Raw genomic sequence first — 14,263 nt, forward strand, 5'->3', positions numbered from 1 at the left:
TTTTTTAACACGTTAAAATATCCACTCATTTAAATCTCTAAGAGAACACTTGTTTAAAATAAATTCGCTGAAAAATGCCTATAGTGAAGTCACTTTAATTCCCTAAACAAATCCAAGCACATGGTCAACTCACTACCACCAGGTAAAAAAGGTAAAGGTATCCCCGTAACATGCCATGAAGGCACTTGGGGGGCATGGAGGTAGAGCCCCATGACTAAGCAATATTGTATTACCACATATTACCACTAGGACTATACCTCTTTTTTTGAAAGATGGAACATGACATTAGTGCTGCAATCGGAAAAACAACTGAATGTCACATAGCATGGTAGGCCTGTTGCCATGGTAACAACGGTTGAGTTTCCAAAGTTACAGTGCCCACATGGTGAGTACTCAATAGCTCTCTTGGCGACATTTATTGTGCACACAATGTTAGCATTGATATGTTTCGTCTTTTATTCTTTATCGAGTTCTGTATTGTTTTTTTATCTTTGCGACAATTGTCAATGAATGTTTAAAAGTCAGCCATCTTAACGTTAATCCCATCAGCTGACAGTGTGGTTGTCTATATTGACAATATAGGGCTGTTGTTCCAAGCTCGGCCATTTAAGGGGAGAGGATGGTATTTTTAAAAACTTTTTCCTATTTGGTGTAAAATATTAATTTTTTGTATGTAAAGAGCTCATAGCTGTGGCAACTCAATCAAATAAAGATATTTTGAAAAAAAAAAAAAATTATTTGGGGGCCCAAATTTGAAAAAAACATACCCAATGCAGGATTGTACTAAAACCGATATATCTAAACCGTTTTTAAAGATAGATTCAAACAGTTTTTTGCAATGTATTTGCAAAAGCATGTTCTACAAACTGTCTGCAACAGAATTTTGATATTAGTCCCTACGTTTGTAAAATAAACAATTAAAATTTAATAACAATTTTCTGATTTCCTTTCTTGCAAACAAACGGACGTATTTTTAAAAAGAAATCAATTAACAAAATTCAGTTACAGAGAAAAGTTTCCTAGTAGTCTAAAGAATGTGTGTTCTAAATTTCATGCATGTATCTTTAACAGTTCAGAAATTAAATCCATTTTTATCTGGCAATGTAGCAAAAAAAATGAGGTTACTGGAAACCGATAAAAGCGGGCGTGTGATTTGAAAATCCATAGCGCAGGAAGTTTAAAAATGACGTCTCAACATGCGATAAGGGCACAAATACCCACGAAATGTTATGCAATGCATTCCACACATATCAAAGGGTATTTTAAAGAAAAAAAAAACATTTGAAAATTTAATTTACCGGAAACAACAATAAAAGTGGGCGAATGATTTAAAAATCCATAATGCAGGAAGTTTAAAAATGGCGACTCGACACCCGATAAGGGCACAAATACCCACAAAATGTTATGCTATGCACTCCACACATATCACAGGGTATTTTTAAGATTTTTTTTTTTTGGAAAATTTACTCATTTTTCACCAAAAAATACCATCCTCTCCCCTTAACTATCATGTCCCATCTTTAAAAACAAAACAGGTATAAGTGAAGGCATACAGTGCCACTGCTGATGAGATAGGCAATGGTAGCATACATCATATACAACTGCCAAACCAAGACTGTTCAATTCTGAATGTATCTACATTAAAAGAAGAAGTGCGACGAAATGAAAGACAATATGAAACCTATGTTCTGGGGGTAAAGTGCACTGAAATGAACTGCAGCAAGGTGTGTGACATGAGTTCGAATCCGAATGCCTTGTTCTTAACTGGTATTTTCTCTCTCCATTTATTTTAATATTTTTAACCAATTAGAGCTTGACATGTCATTTTAACTTCCTATGTCAACTGTGACATTATATAAGACAGCTGATGAAGGAATATTTGATTGTCATTTCTTCAACTGCTTCTGTAACACTGTGGTAAAAACAATGGAATACTGTTACAAAGTAGGAGCAATGTCAGGGTCTATATGACTATAGGATATCGGTAGTGTGTTTATGAGAATATATGTTGGCTAGATTGGAGAATGGGGTGATGTTATGTGGTCGACGTATGTGAGAAGGTTAGTGGGTTAGTTGAGGTGATATCTCAGTGACATGAGGTCGACGTATGTGAGAAGGTTAGTGGGTTAGTTGAGGTGATATCTCAGTGACATGAGATCAACTTATGTGAGAAGCTTAGTGGGTTAGTTGAGGTGATATCTCAGTGACACGAGGTCAACTTATGTGAGAAGGTTAGTGGGTTAGTTGAGGCGATATCTCAGTGACATGAGGTCAACTTATGTGAGAAGGTTAGTGGGTTAGTCGAGGCAATATCTCAGTGACATGAGGTCAACTTATGTGAGAAGGTTAGTGGGTTAGTTGAGGTGATATCTCAGTGACATGAGGTTAACGTATGTGAGAAGGTTAGTGGGTTAGTTGAGGTGATATCTCAGTGACATGAGGCCGACGTATGTGAGAAGGTTAGTGGGTTAGTTGAGGTGATATCTCAGTGACATGAGGTCGACGTATGTGAGAAGGTTAGTGGGTTAGTTGAGGTGATATCTCAGTGACATGAGGTCGACGTATGTGAGAAGGTTAGTGGGTTAGTCGAGGCAATATCTCACTGACATGAGGTCAACTTATGTGAGAAGGTTAGTGGGTTAGTTGAGGTGATATCTCAGTGACATGAGGTCGACGTATGTGAGAAGGTTAGTGGGTTAGTTGAGGTGATATCTCAGTGACATGAGGTCGACGTATGTGAGAAGGTTAGTGGGTTATTTGAGGTGATATCTCAGTGACATGAGGTCGACGTATGTGAGAAGGTTAGTGGGTTAGTTGAGGTGATATCTCAGTGACATGAGGTCAACTTATGTGAGAAGGTTAGTGGATTAGTTGAGGTGATATCTCAGTGACATGAGGTCGACGTATGTGAGAAGGTTAGTGGGTTAGTTGAGGTGATATCTCAGTGACATGAGGTCAACTTATGTGAGAAGGTTAGTGGGTTAGTTGAGGTGATATCTCAGTGACATGAGGTCAACTGATGTGAGAAGGTTAGTGGGTTAGTTGAGATGATATCTCAGTGACATAAGGTCAACTTATGTGAGAAGCTTTGTGGATTAGTTGAGGTGATATCTCAGTGGCATGAGGGTCGACGTATGTGAGAAGGTTAGTGGGTTAGTTGAGGTGATATCTCAGTGACATGAGGTCAACTCATGTGAGAAGGTTAGTGGGTTAGTTGAGGTGATATCTCAGTGACATGAGGTCGACGTATGTGAGAAGGTTAGTGGGTTAGTTGAGGTAATATCTCAGTGACATGAGGTCGCCATATGCGAGAAGGTTAGTGGGTTAGCTGAGGTGATATCTCAGTGACATGAGGTCAACTTATGTGAGAAGGTTAGTGGGTTAGTTGAGGTGATACCTCAGTGACATGAGGTCGACGTATGTGAGAAGGTTAGTGGGTTAGTTGAGGTAATATCTCAGTGACATGAGGTCGACGTATGTATGTATGTATTTATTTACACTGCAAGTGGGCAAGCACCCGGTGGCAGTGGTATATACAATATTAACAATACACAGTTAAAATGATAAGCAATACACAATAAAATTTACAATACATAATAAAATTTACAACACATATACAATTTTATACACAATACAATAAGAATACACAATACAATTTAACACAATAATAATAAAACATAAAATAAAACACCTAATTTTACAACACAACCTACATGATTATGTATAGGTCCTACATAATTTTCAATAGTCTTTCACTTTACTCTCATCTCATTCCCTGTAGTGGCACTATGACGCATTTCACTGACACTTTAGCACACATTTCACTGACACTCTGTAACACATTTCACTGACACTATAGAACACATTTCATTGACGCTATAAATTATCACTGATCGGAACTGTTCACTGCACTGTAAAACCATAACTTCACTGACTCACCTCGCTTCACTGATACAACAGTTCAAATAAGTCAAATAATTGCATTCTTATGCATACTGTACTTATAAACAGAACTACATTTAAACTAAACATTTCTAGTCTAAGGCCCTCTTACACGCTATTTTTAAATAATTTACAATTCAAACCAAGGAAGTAAACTCGTCAGGCTAGATAAATACACGCCACCTTAAAAAATTAAATGTTGAATGTCACCTTAATTTTAATTTTCACTTTATACACAACTCTTTAAATTATTCTTGAATCTCCTTAAGGAAGGACAGCCCTCAAAGACCGCTGCAGGTAGGTCATTCCAATCATTTATAGTTCTATTTAAAAATGAGAATTTACCTACATCCGTTTTCTGTTTCCTACATTTGATTTTAAAATCATGATCGTTCCTACCATAGTACGTTGGCTTTTCTAACCGAGCCGTTATGTCTACCCATGCTTTCTGACCTAGATGTGCTCTATACAATGATGTTATTCTAGTTTTCCTACGTCTGTTTTCCAAAGTTTCCCATTTAAGTTCTTTTATCGTATCGTTCCCATCTTCTCTTTTACCTTTAACAAATTTAGCTGCTCTATACTGGATTCTTTCTAAGGAATTTATCTGATATATTCTATAGGGATCCCAACATGTAGTTCCGTATTCCATTAACGGTCGCACTAATGTTAGATATGCTATTTCCCTCGATTTGGGGCTAGCCTTTCTCAAGATTCTCATAATAAAGTGAAGTGCCCTCCATGCTTTGCCTGTAACATTATCAACATGCTCTCCCCAAGAAAGTTTGGAGTTTAAATACACTCCTAGGTATTTACAACATTGTTCTTGCGGAATTACAACACCACTGAATTCGTAATTAAGAGTAGTTTCCTCTCGGGTTTTACAAAATGTTATAGATTTACTTTTAGAACCATTTATTTTCATCCTATGCTTTAACGCCCAGTTGTAAATTTTATTCAAGTCTGTTTGAATAGCATCTACATCTGAATTATTTCTAATCTTTCTATAGATAATGCAGTCGTCTGCAAATAGCCTCACATTTGATGTAATATCCTGGCATAGGTCATTTACGTATATTATAAAGAGTAATGGACCCAGAACGCTGCCCTGTGGCACCCCTGAACTTATATTTCCAATTTCCGATATTTCATGACCTACTCTAACTCTCTGGGTTCTACCTTTTAAGAATTCTTGGATCCATAGCACCACTCTTTTATCTATTCCTAGCCTACTTAACTTATCTATTAATATGTCATGTGGCACCAAATCAAATGCTTTCGAAAAGTCAATCACAACTGCATCGATTCTTCCGCCTCTATCTACCTCTTCAGCTAGATTCTGAACCAGCGACGTAATTTGACTATCACATGAGAAGCCTTCCCTAAAAACATGCTGGCGGTTGTAAAACCAGTCTTTCGCATTTAGAACATGACGAATATAATCCGATATCAAATGCTCCATGACTTTACATACGACAGATGTAAGGCTAATCGGTCTGTAGTTTCCGACATCTAATTTATTTCCACCTTTATGTATGGGTACCACTATAGCTGATTTCCAGTCACATGGAATAGCTGCATTGTTTATGGAAACATGAAATATACGCATTAAGTATGGAATTATGGCCTCGGAACCTAATTTAAGAATCTCTGTAGCAATACTATCTGGTCCTCGAGACTTCCGATTTTTTAATTTCGTTATTCTCTCTCTAACCCCTTTGGAAGTTATTTTGAAAGTCGAATTTGGTTCACATTCACGGTCTGTGACACAACCACTCCTATCAGCGGGATTATTATTATTATTATTATTATTATTATTATTATTATTATTGAAAACCGAAATGAAATAGGAATTTAATAAGTCGGCCTTTTCTTTGTCATCAGTTATACTTTCTCCGTTCTGATTTCGTAAAAGCACTACTCCTTCATTTTTCCCTTTTCTCCTGCGTACATAATTATAAAACTGTCTCCAATTGTTACTTTCATCTTCTTTTAAAATAGTTTTTAGAAAATTTTCCTGAGCTAACCTTTTTTCACACTCAAGTTTCTTAATTAATTCAACATATTTTTCCCAATGCTCATGGCTCCGTTTACGTTTGCTAAATGCGCGCCTTGTCTTTTTCTTTAAGTAGCGAATATAATTAGTGTAATATTCTGGGTCCGGATTTTTCTTAATTATTTTAGAAGGTACACATTTTACTAATGCCTCGAAAATTATACACTTAAATTTATGCCACACATTTTCCATATTTCCTTCAGTCCTTAGAAAGTCATCATGCTTTTGTCGTAGAAACGTTTGTAATTCATGGACATCGGTTTTGTTAAAATTCCAGACAGACACTGGACTTGACCTCGGATTTACTGTGTTTTCCCATAAGATTTCTAATAAGACGCTATTGTGATCACTTATTTTATGAAGACTTTCAGAGTTGACAAAGAGAGAGACAGGTCTTAGTAGGTAAACATCTAAGAGGGCATTGTCACGCGTCGGACCATTTACTACCTGCGTGAAATCTTTACGCCAGATCAATTCATTAACAAGGGTCGTTAAGGTTAGTGGGTTAGTTGAGGTGATATCTCAGTGACATGAGGTCAACTTATGTGAGAAGGTTAGTGGGTTAGTTGAGGTGATACCTCAGTGACATGAGGTCGACGTATGTGAGAAGGTTAGTGGGTTAGTTGAGGTGATATCTCAGTGATATGAGGTCGACGTATGTGAGAAGGTTAGTGGGTTAGTTGAGGTGATATCTCAGTGACATGAGGTCAACTCATGTGAGAAGGTTAGTGGGTTAGTTGAGGTGATATCTCAGTGACATGAGGTCGATGTATGTGAGAAGGTTGGTGGGTTAGTTGAGGTGATATCTCAGTGACATGAGGTCGACGTATGTGAGAAGGTTAGTGGGTTAGTTGAGGTAATATCTCAGTGATATGAGGTCAACTCATGTGAGAAGGTTAGTGGGTTAGTTGACGTGATATCTCAGTGATATGAGGTCGACGTATGTGAGAAGGTTAGTGGGTTAGTTGAGGTGATATCTCAGTGACATGAGGTCAACTCATGTGAGAAGGTTAGTGGGTTAGTTGAGGTGATATCTCAGTGACATGAGGTCGATGTATGTGAGAAGGTTAGTGGGTTAGTTGAGGTGATATCTCAGTGACATGAGGTCGACGTATGTGAGAAGGTTAGTGGGTTAGTTGAGGTAATATCTCAGTGACATGAGGTCGCCATATGTGAGAAGGTTAGTGGGTTAGCTGAGGTGATATCTCAGTGACATGAGGTCAACTTATGTGAGAAGGTTAGTGGGTTAGTTGAGGTGATACCTCAGTGACATGAGGTCGACGTATGTGAGAAGGTTAGTGGGTTAGTTGAGGTAATATCTCAGTGACATGAGGTCGACGTATGTGAGAAGGTTAGTGGGTTAGTTGAGGTGATATCTCAGTGACATGAGGTCGACGTATGTGAGAAGGTTAGTGGGTTAGTTGAGGTGATATCTCAGTGACATGAGGTCAACTCATGTGAGAAGGTTAGTGGGTTAGTTGAGGTGATATCTCAGTGAGTTTTATTTACTCGTCGTGTTGGTTTACGTCGGCCATGTTGTGACGTCAGAATAGTTTGTCAAACTTGACGAAAATTAAGCGATATCCTATAATAAAAGAATCCCGCAATGTCATTGATTTGAATCCTACTGGTAAGTATAATATAATGTAATAATAAGTGTGTCTGTAATACAGAATGTAACAACTGACAAATATAAGAAAAGACAAAAGACAGAAAAGAGAAAGAAGAAGTAGGGAGAGATGTGGCAAAGGGAAGTGGCATTTAAAATGTCAAGAACCCAGTGATAGTAGTAGTAGACTTCTGACACTTCATCTGTGCATTCCCCAACTGTTAGTGTGTGAGAGAGAAGGGCGTTGAAAGACAGAAATGGCACGTATGTAGAACAGCACTCCACCCACACTACCACATTTCCAGAAAACATCACTTGTTCTCTCCTAATAAGAAACAAATATGCCTATCTTGAGCTTCTAAAAGCTTATATAGCCTGCTTCTATTGTGTTTATTTAATTTGTGTATATAATATATTAGCATATTTGTGTACTACAATATGCTACTTTTTTAAAAGTATGTCTCCTTGAACTGATATTTTTGTAGTGAGTTCTAGCAAGGCATCTCCCAACACTTTGATGTCAACTGATAGAGTGTCAGAAGTCTATGTCTGCATACCAAACACATGTTCAAATTTACCAATTTTTTTATCGAGGAAACCAACTGTAATATTAATGTGAATTCTTAACCATTCGACATTCCATTTCATCTAATATCCATGCAAAAAAAAAAAAAAGTTGTCCCTATATCAGACGCTGCCACATCACAAAAATGTTTCGTAGAGGGGACATTGAAAAGCACCAGCATAGGGATATGCTGGATATTTAAATAGGCTACTTCTGGACTTAAGCAAGTGTTAAGCAAGCCTTAATTTCTTTTTGTCGTAAGCACTGTAATATTATGTCGCTTAGCTCGCGTAATATGGCTCAAGTAGTCACATGAATTCTTTTTTTTTATTTTATTTTTTATTGGATTATTTTACGACGCTGTATCAACATCTCAGGTTATTTAGCGTCTGAATGAAATGAAGGTGATAATGCTGGTGAAATGAGTCTGGGGTCCAGCACCGAAAGTTACCCAGCATTTGCTCGTATTGGGTTGAGGGAAAACCCTGGAAAAAAACCTCAACCAGGTAACTTGTCCCGACCGGGATTCGAACCCGGGCCACCTAGTTTCGCGGCCAGACGTGCTGACCGTTACTCCACAGGTGTGGACTCACACGAATTCTAGTAAACTATCACTGAAATTAATAATTCACGTGAAGAACTGTTGAAACATAATCCAAAATTGGAAAATGTGTGTAGAAGCAGATGGTCATCACTTCAAACTTCTAGGCTACTGCAAATAACAGGTATGTACTGTATATGTGTAAGCTTCGGAAGTATATATCCTATAAAGTAGTATTGCTAGTTCGTATATATTTAACCACACCTCCATACACGTCTGATACCAGATATTTCTGGATGTATAAGTAATGCATATTATGTCCAATTACAGAAGACAAAACAAATTTAAACACAGTGTCTCTTGATAAACACACTAACAGTAACTTGCACATGTAATATGCTAGGTGCACAATTCAATAGGTGACTACTTGCTTCCGTTAGGTATTGTTGGATAAAGACTGAAAGATTTAAATTTCATAATAATGTAAACCATGCTTTCCGCTTTTTTTTTAAAGCGCTTCAGTAAGCGCTTCATGCCTTTGCTGCAGCAAAATGAGGGTCGAAAAAAAACGTAAGTAGGTCAACTGACTGCAAAATGGTGGACAATTAATATTGGCTTCTATTACTGCAGTAATAAATGTAACCTTAAAAGAACCGAACATGTTAAATAGTTTCGACTTCCATGATAATGACATAGAATTATTATTACTAGATGATTTTAACAATAATAAACATTGCAAAAGACCAAAACACGCATTCCGCCATGATGGATCGTGCAGCAAACTCGTAAAGCGAAGTTTTGATTTGCTGCACGCTTGCTACAGCGACGGTGAAGCAACTGTAATAAAAGAACGGTCTTGCTGCAGCACTTTAAGTCTTGCTTTAAAAAAAAAAAAAAAACGCACATATGTCCCTCTGTCCTGAAAGCTATTTTGACTTGTACTCTTACTCCCTGGCAGGAAAGATATACGAAGTAGCCATACTACTTTATAGTGAACATACTTCCGATCCCTATCAATCACGAAATTGGATTACAATTAAGCAGCAGATGGTTCCTCACTACAGCAGTGAAAGAGATTGTACATTGATATCCATTTTCTCTGTATGTATGTATTGAGTAAATGAGTATTACTGCGTAAGGTATACGTGGGAGGAGTCAGTTCACAGCAATGACAGATACTTGTAGGAAAATCTGCTACGTACTTGCGATATTGTCTACTTATCTCCTAGAACAAACCACATGTTTGTTGCATAATAAATTCTCACTTACATCCAAATGAGTACAAGTACCTATTCACTTTCTTGATTCCCCTACATTAGTAAGCTGCCAATTACCGCTCTGAACGCACATGTCCTACTCCTGCACCACTGTCTCAATTTGTTCTTGTTTCATGACTTCCTTACTCATATAAAAGAAAATTGACTAGAAAATCTAATTTGCTGGTATAATTCCAATATCTGTAAGTATTTGATAATAAAACAATATTCTAATAATGCCCTAAAACTGAATTCGCAGCTCAAACAATAGGTCCTACTCACATGGTAGATAACCTTACATTGGTACCACAGTCTACTATATACAGTCGCGAAGCTCAATACGTAGTAAATATGCAAACATTAGGTAGTTGCTCACCACTAGGATCGCTAATATCGCCTCATTACAGGCAATGCAAAATAGTACCGTCACAGTCTATTGTTTCTAGCACCCTCAAAACTCATGCTTCGTGACTGTATATAGTAGACTGTGTTGGTACACTAAACACACGCTCTTGAATGAAACGAGTTTGGCGGTTTGTTATTCTATCTAAGCTGTACGAAAATGTATTAGTCTAGGCTTAACGTAGCTATAGGCTATTAAGTTGGAGTTAACAAACAACTTCCTTATTTCACTTGACTACCCAGCGATATCTACGTAAAGTTATCAACATTTAACAAAAAAAAAAAAAACAAACGTTATGTTACGACAGCTGATGTAACATGTAATATTAAATCTATTAGGCCTATAAAAGTATCTACAAATAAGCCTACAACGTGAAATTATTGAAATAATTTAAAACGACAGCAAATTAATTACTTCAAAAGGCTATGTACGCAAAAAAAAAAAAAAAAAAGAAAGAAGAATAAATTTCACACATTTTGGCTAACTGTATAATAAATTTACCTCAAAAGGAGCCTCATCTTCCACTTCCATTTCCGTATCACTGTCATCTGTAAGGTCCGGGGGTGCCTCCAACTCTTCAATAAACCCACTATAGCAGTTTGGGCATGTGAAATCCTGAAATAAAGTAATATGTTACATTCTTACGCATTAACTCAATTAATAATACACTCTTATTCAATACTATTTACACATGAAAAGTAGGATGAGTTCGATACCAGACGGATTTGGAATTTCATTCCATAATAACAATCCTACATGAAACCTGTAATATATGCGTGTATACTTGTGTATATATATAATATACAAGACTCGCTATCCCTTAAGTATTTGATACTCAATGTTCTACTTTTCTAAGACTACATAATCGAAAAACAAACCAGTTGATCCTTCAAAAAGTTCACATACCGTGGTTCAACAATTGAAACAGCAAAGTAAATATGCACATATGTTGGTACAACAGATTACGTATTTGACTTGTTAATAAATATTATGTATTTTAACTTACCGGTAACACTCGGGGAATTTCTACACTACATTTATGACAAAAAAATCTAGGAATTGCAGTATCTTGAACAGCAGCTTCAGCCATATCTGATTACTTGTACTCACTGCCACTCTGATTCGGGTTTCTGATTCTGATTACTACGATTGCGATTGCGTGTAATATCTGATTTTGTATATACCGGTGGGACTGTTGATTTCGTATTAAATTTCGTTATGTATGTTTATGTATATGTTTCATATCCGTCTGTAACCAATTACTGTCCATAATCCTAAAATGTCTACAACAGACCACCTCACCAAATAAGCGCAATAGACCCGAAAACAGAGAATATGTTCCATAGTTGGAAATTTTTTTCGGCCATTACAGGGAAATTTTTGGAAAGAAAAAACCAAAATTTCCCAATAAACAACGGTATAATACATATGAAAACGCTAATAATATCTATACCTAATTCCCAGGGTTATCAGATAATGATAACTTTATTATTATCGTATTGTACATGCATTCAAAGATATTTTACCTATGATGTTATGATTGTGTAAGCGAACTTTCCAACCCTGGGATGAATCAGAACCGAAGATTAAAAAAAAAAAAAAAAATCACTAATTTTGAAAGATTTCCGCTAGTTCTCAATGGGTGGCATCATTATTGGGCGATTAAAAAGTGTTAGCGGGAAATATTTATGTAGATTAAGCATAAATTATTCTCATAATTGACAATATCAGCGGTTTCCAGATAAACCGAGCGCTATTTTACAATCAGCAGAGTGGTATAAAAACATTGAATTCCATAATGCGGGTATATTAATGTACCATTGGCAACACTGAGAATTATCTTCGTCGTCTATTCATAGAAGTAATAAATAATGCCCAGTTCCCACGGTACTTATTTCATTGCTGGCCAGCAAGTTTGGTCATCTGATGCGTATTACGATGGCTCCCGTGTTGCTGTTCACACGCTCTTTCCATAGTTCAAATTGAAAAATCATGTTGCCAACACTCATGATGAAAACCGTGAGTGTAAAAAGTCATACATTGACAATAGTAAATGTCGTAATACGGTAATTAAACCAGAAGTGTAAGCTAAAGTCCGATGTTTAATTGCTGTTTCTTAGCAACTAAGGAATATGGAGGAAAAAAAAAAGACAGATTTAGTTGGAAAACAACGAACATGGCGACATGGTTTCAGCGGTGATACTACATCATCTTTGGTTCTAGACTAGATCATATATGTAACAGATAAGTCAACGCTGTGTTTAAATCGTTTGCACTTTGAAGAGAACAACCGCCAGGATCGCCACTCGTCCGCAGTAAACGAACACGAGATGGCAGTACAGTCGCTAATGCAATTCAAATGGGAATTATGACGTGACTCCTAATAGAATAAAGGTACGGTCACACGTCGCTACTTTTGCTGCGCAACTTTTGTACTGCAGCTGCAAAAGTTGCGTGTCGTGTTCACACGTAAGCCAAAAGTAGCGCGCTGCACGCTACTTTTCGTGCTGCAAAAGTTGCAACTGGAGGTTGCGAGTCTGTTCACACACAAGGCGCTACTTTTGCAGCCGCAGCCATGCTGCACGTTTCCATCTCCGTGTTGACTTCTCAATATACATTTTGTGGTTATGTTCGCATTATTAATAAACTCATGCGAAAGCTTACTTATCTATTTGCTTTTCTGTCCTAACTAGTATTCAGAAATTGGCATTATTTTTACTATAAAGCTTTTAAAAACGCCTATATACTTAAATGGGTAGCTCAGTTGGTAGAGCAGTTGGCTACGGACTAGAAGGTCCGGGGTTCGATCCCAGGTGGTGACAGGATTTTTTCTCGTTGCCAAACTTTCAGAACGGCCCCAAGGTTCACTCAGCCTTCTATAAAATTGAGTACCGGGTCTTTCCCGGGGGTAAAAGGCGCTCAGAGCGTGGTGCCGACCACATCACCTCATTCTAGTGCCGAGGTCATGGAAAGCATGGGGCTCTACCTCCATGCCCCCCAAGTGCCTTCATGGCATGTTACGGGGATACCTTTACCTTTTTACCTTTTTATATACTTAAATGATAAACAACAGCATATTCACGTAATCAATGTTGGCAACTCTCCTGTTTGAAACTACGCTACAGAAAATTAAAAAAGTGAATTATATCGTCAGCAAATATTCTCAGACTGTGTTGTGCATTTAATAACTGTTACAAATAATTTATTTTCATCACATCTAACATTAAAATACATCCAAACAATAAAAGTATCATTGGCACGTTTGGGTGGCAACACTGGTCGCAACCGCAGCAAAAGTTTCAACAAAACATATATCAAAAATGCTGCTGCTGCAACCCTGAGAACCCTGTTCACACGTCGCTACTTTTAAGCTGCGCGCAGCATGGAAAAGTAGCGAGCAGCAGGTTCTGCAGCCGCTACTTTTCGGGTTGCACCGTTGTTCACACGTCGCAGTACGAGAGTTGCGCAGTTTTTTTATACTGCATCGCTGCAAAAGTAGCGACGTGTGACCGTACCTTAACTCTTCTCGGATTCTCAGCCAGGTGAATTGGAGATTTGCTTCCAAGCTTTCGACGGCGAAAATCGAAAGAGAATTGGGAAGACAAATTTAAAAGGTACGCAAAACGCGTCCTTGCAAGGCTGTATTGGGCTGCTGCAGACTTATCAGAGTAATATAGTCTTCTGCTGTGTTGATGTTCCTTGCAGCGTTTCATAATGGTGCATCCCATCTGCCCGATGTAGCATTTCCCACACTCACAAGGAATTTTGTAGACCCCAGGTGTCCTGGACCAAGGTCGTCCTTAACTGGTCTCAGCAAGTTTTAGATCTTTGTGGGCGGCTTAAGCCCAACACAGCCTAGAAACTGGTCACAAGATAGATTTCGGAGCCACC

The 14,263-nt window shown here is 37.7% G+C and overlaps 1 protein-coding gene across 5 annotated transcripts in view; it reads right to left on the minus strand.

Moving 5' to 3' along the window:
• The window catches only part of Iru (E3 ubiquitin-protein ligase Iruka), a 38,818-nt gene extending 27,100 nt beyond the window's left edge, over positions 1-11,718 (minus strand). For 2 of the 5 annotated variants that reach the window (XR_011334237.1, XR_011334238.1), the window contains exons 1-2: positions 11,379-11,711; positions 10,874-10,987 (exon numbers count right to left, since the gene is read on the minus strand). Coding sequence is in view for 3 of the 5 variants with exons in the window: in XM_069836858.1 (XP_069692959.1) it covers positions 10,874-10,987; positions 11,379-11,462 (198 nt within the window). In the remaining 2 variants the exon portion in view is untranslated. Of the gene's footprint in view, positions 1-10,873; positions 10,988-11,378 lie in introns of all 5 variants that reach the window. The other 3 variants (XM_069836858.1, XM_069836878.1, XM_069836889.1) reach the window with 3 other exon arrangements.
• Between the last annotated feature and the right edge of the window lie 2,545 nt (positions 11,719-14,263).

Source organism: Periplaneta americana, chromosome 1 (genome assembly GCF_040183065.1).
Source record: "Periplaneta americana isolate PAMFEO1 chromosome 1, P.americana_PAMFEO1_priV1, whole genome shotgun sequence".
Taxonomy (NCBI): Eukaryota; Metazoa; Arthropoda; class Insecta; order Blattodea; family Blattidae; genus Periplaneta; species Periplaneta americana.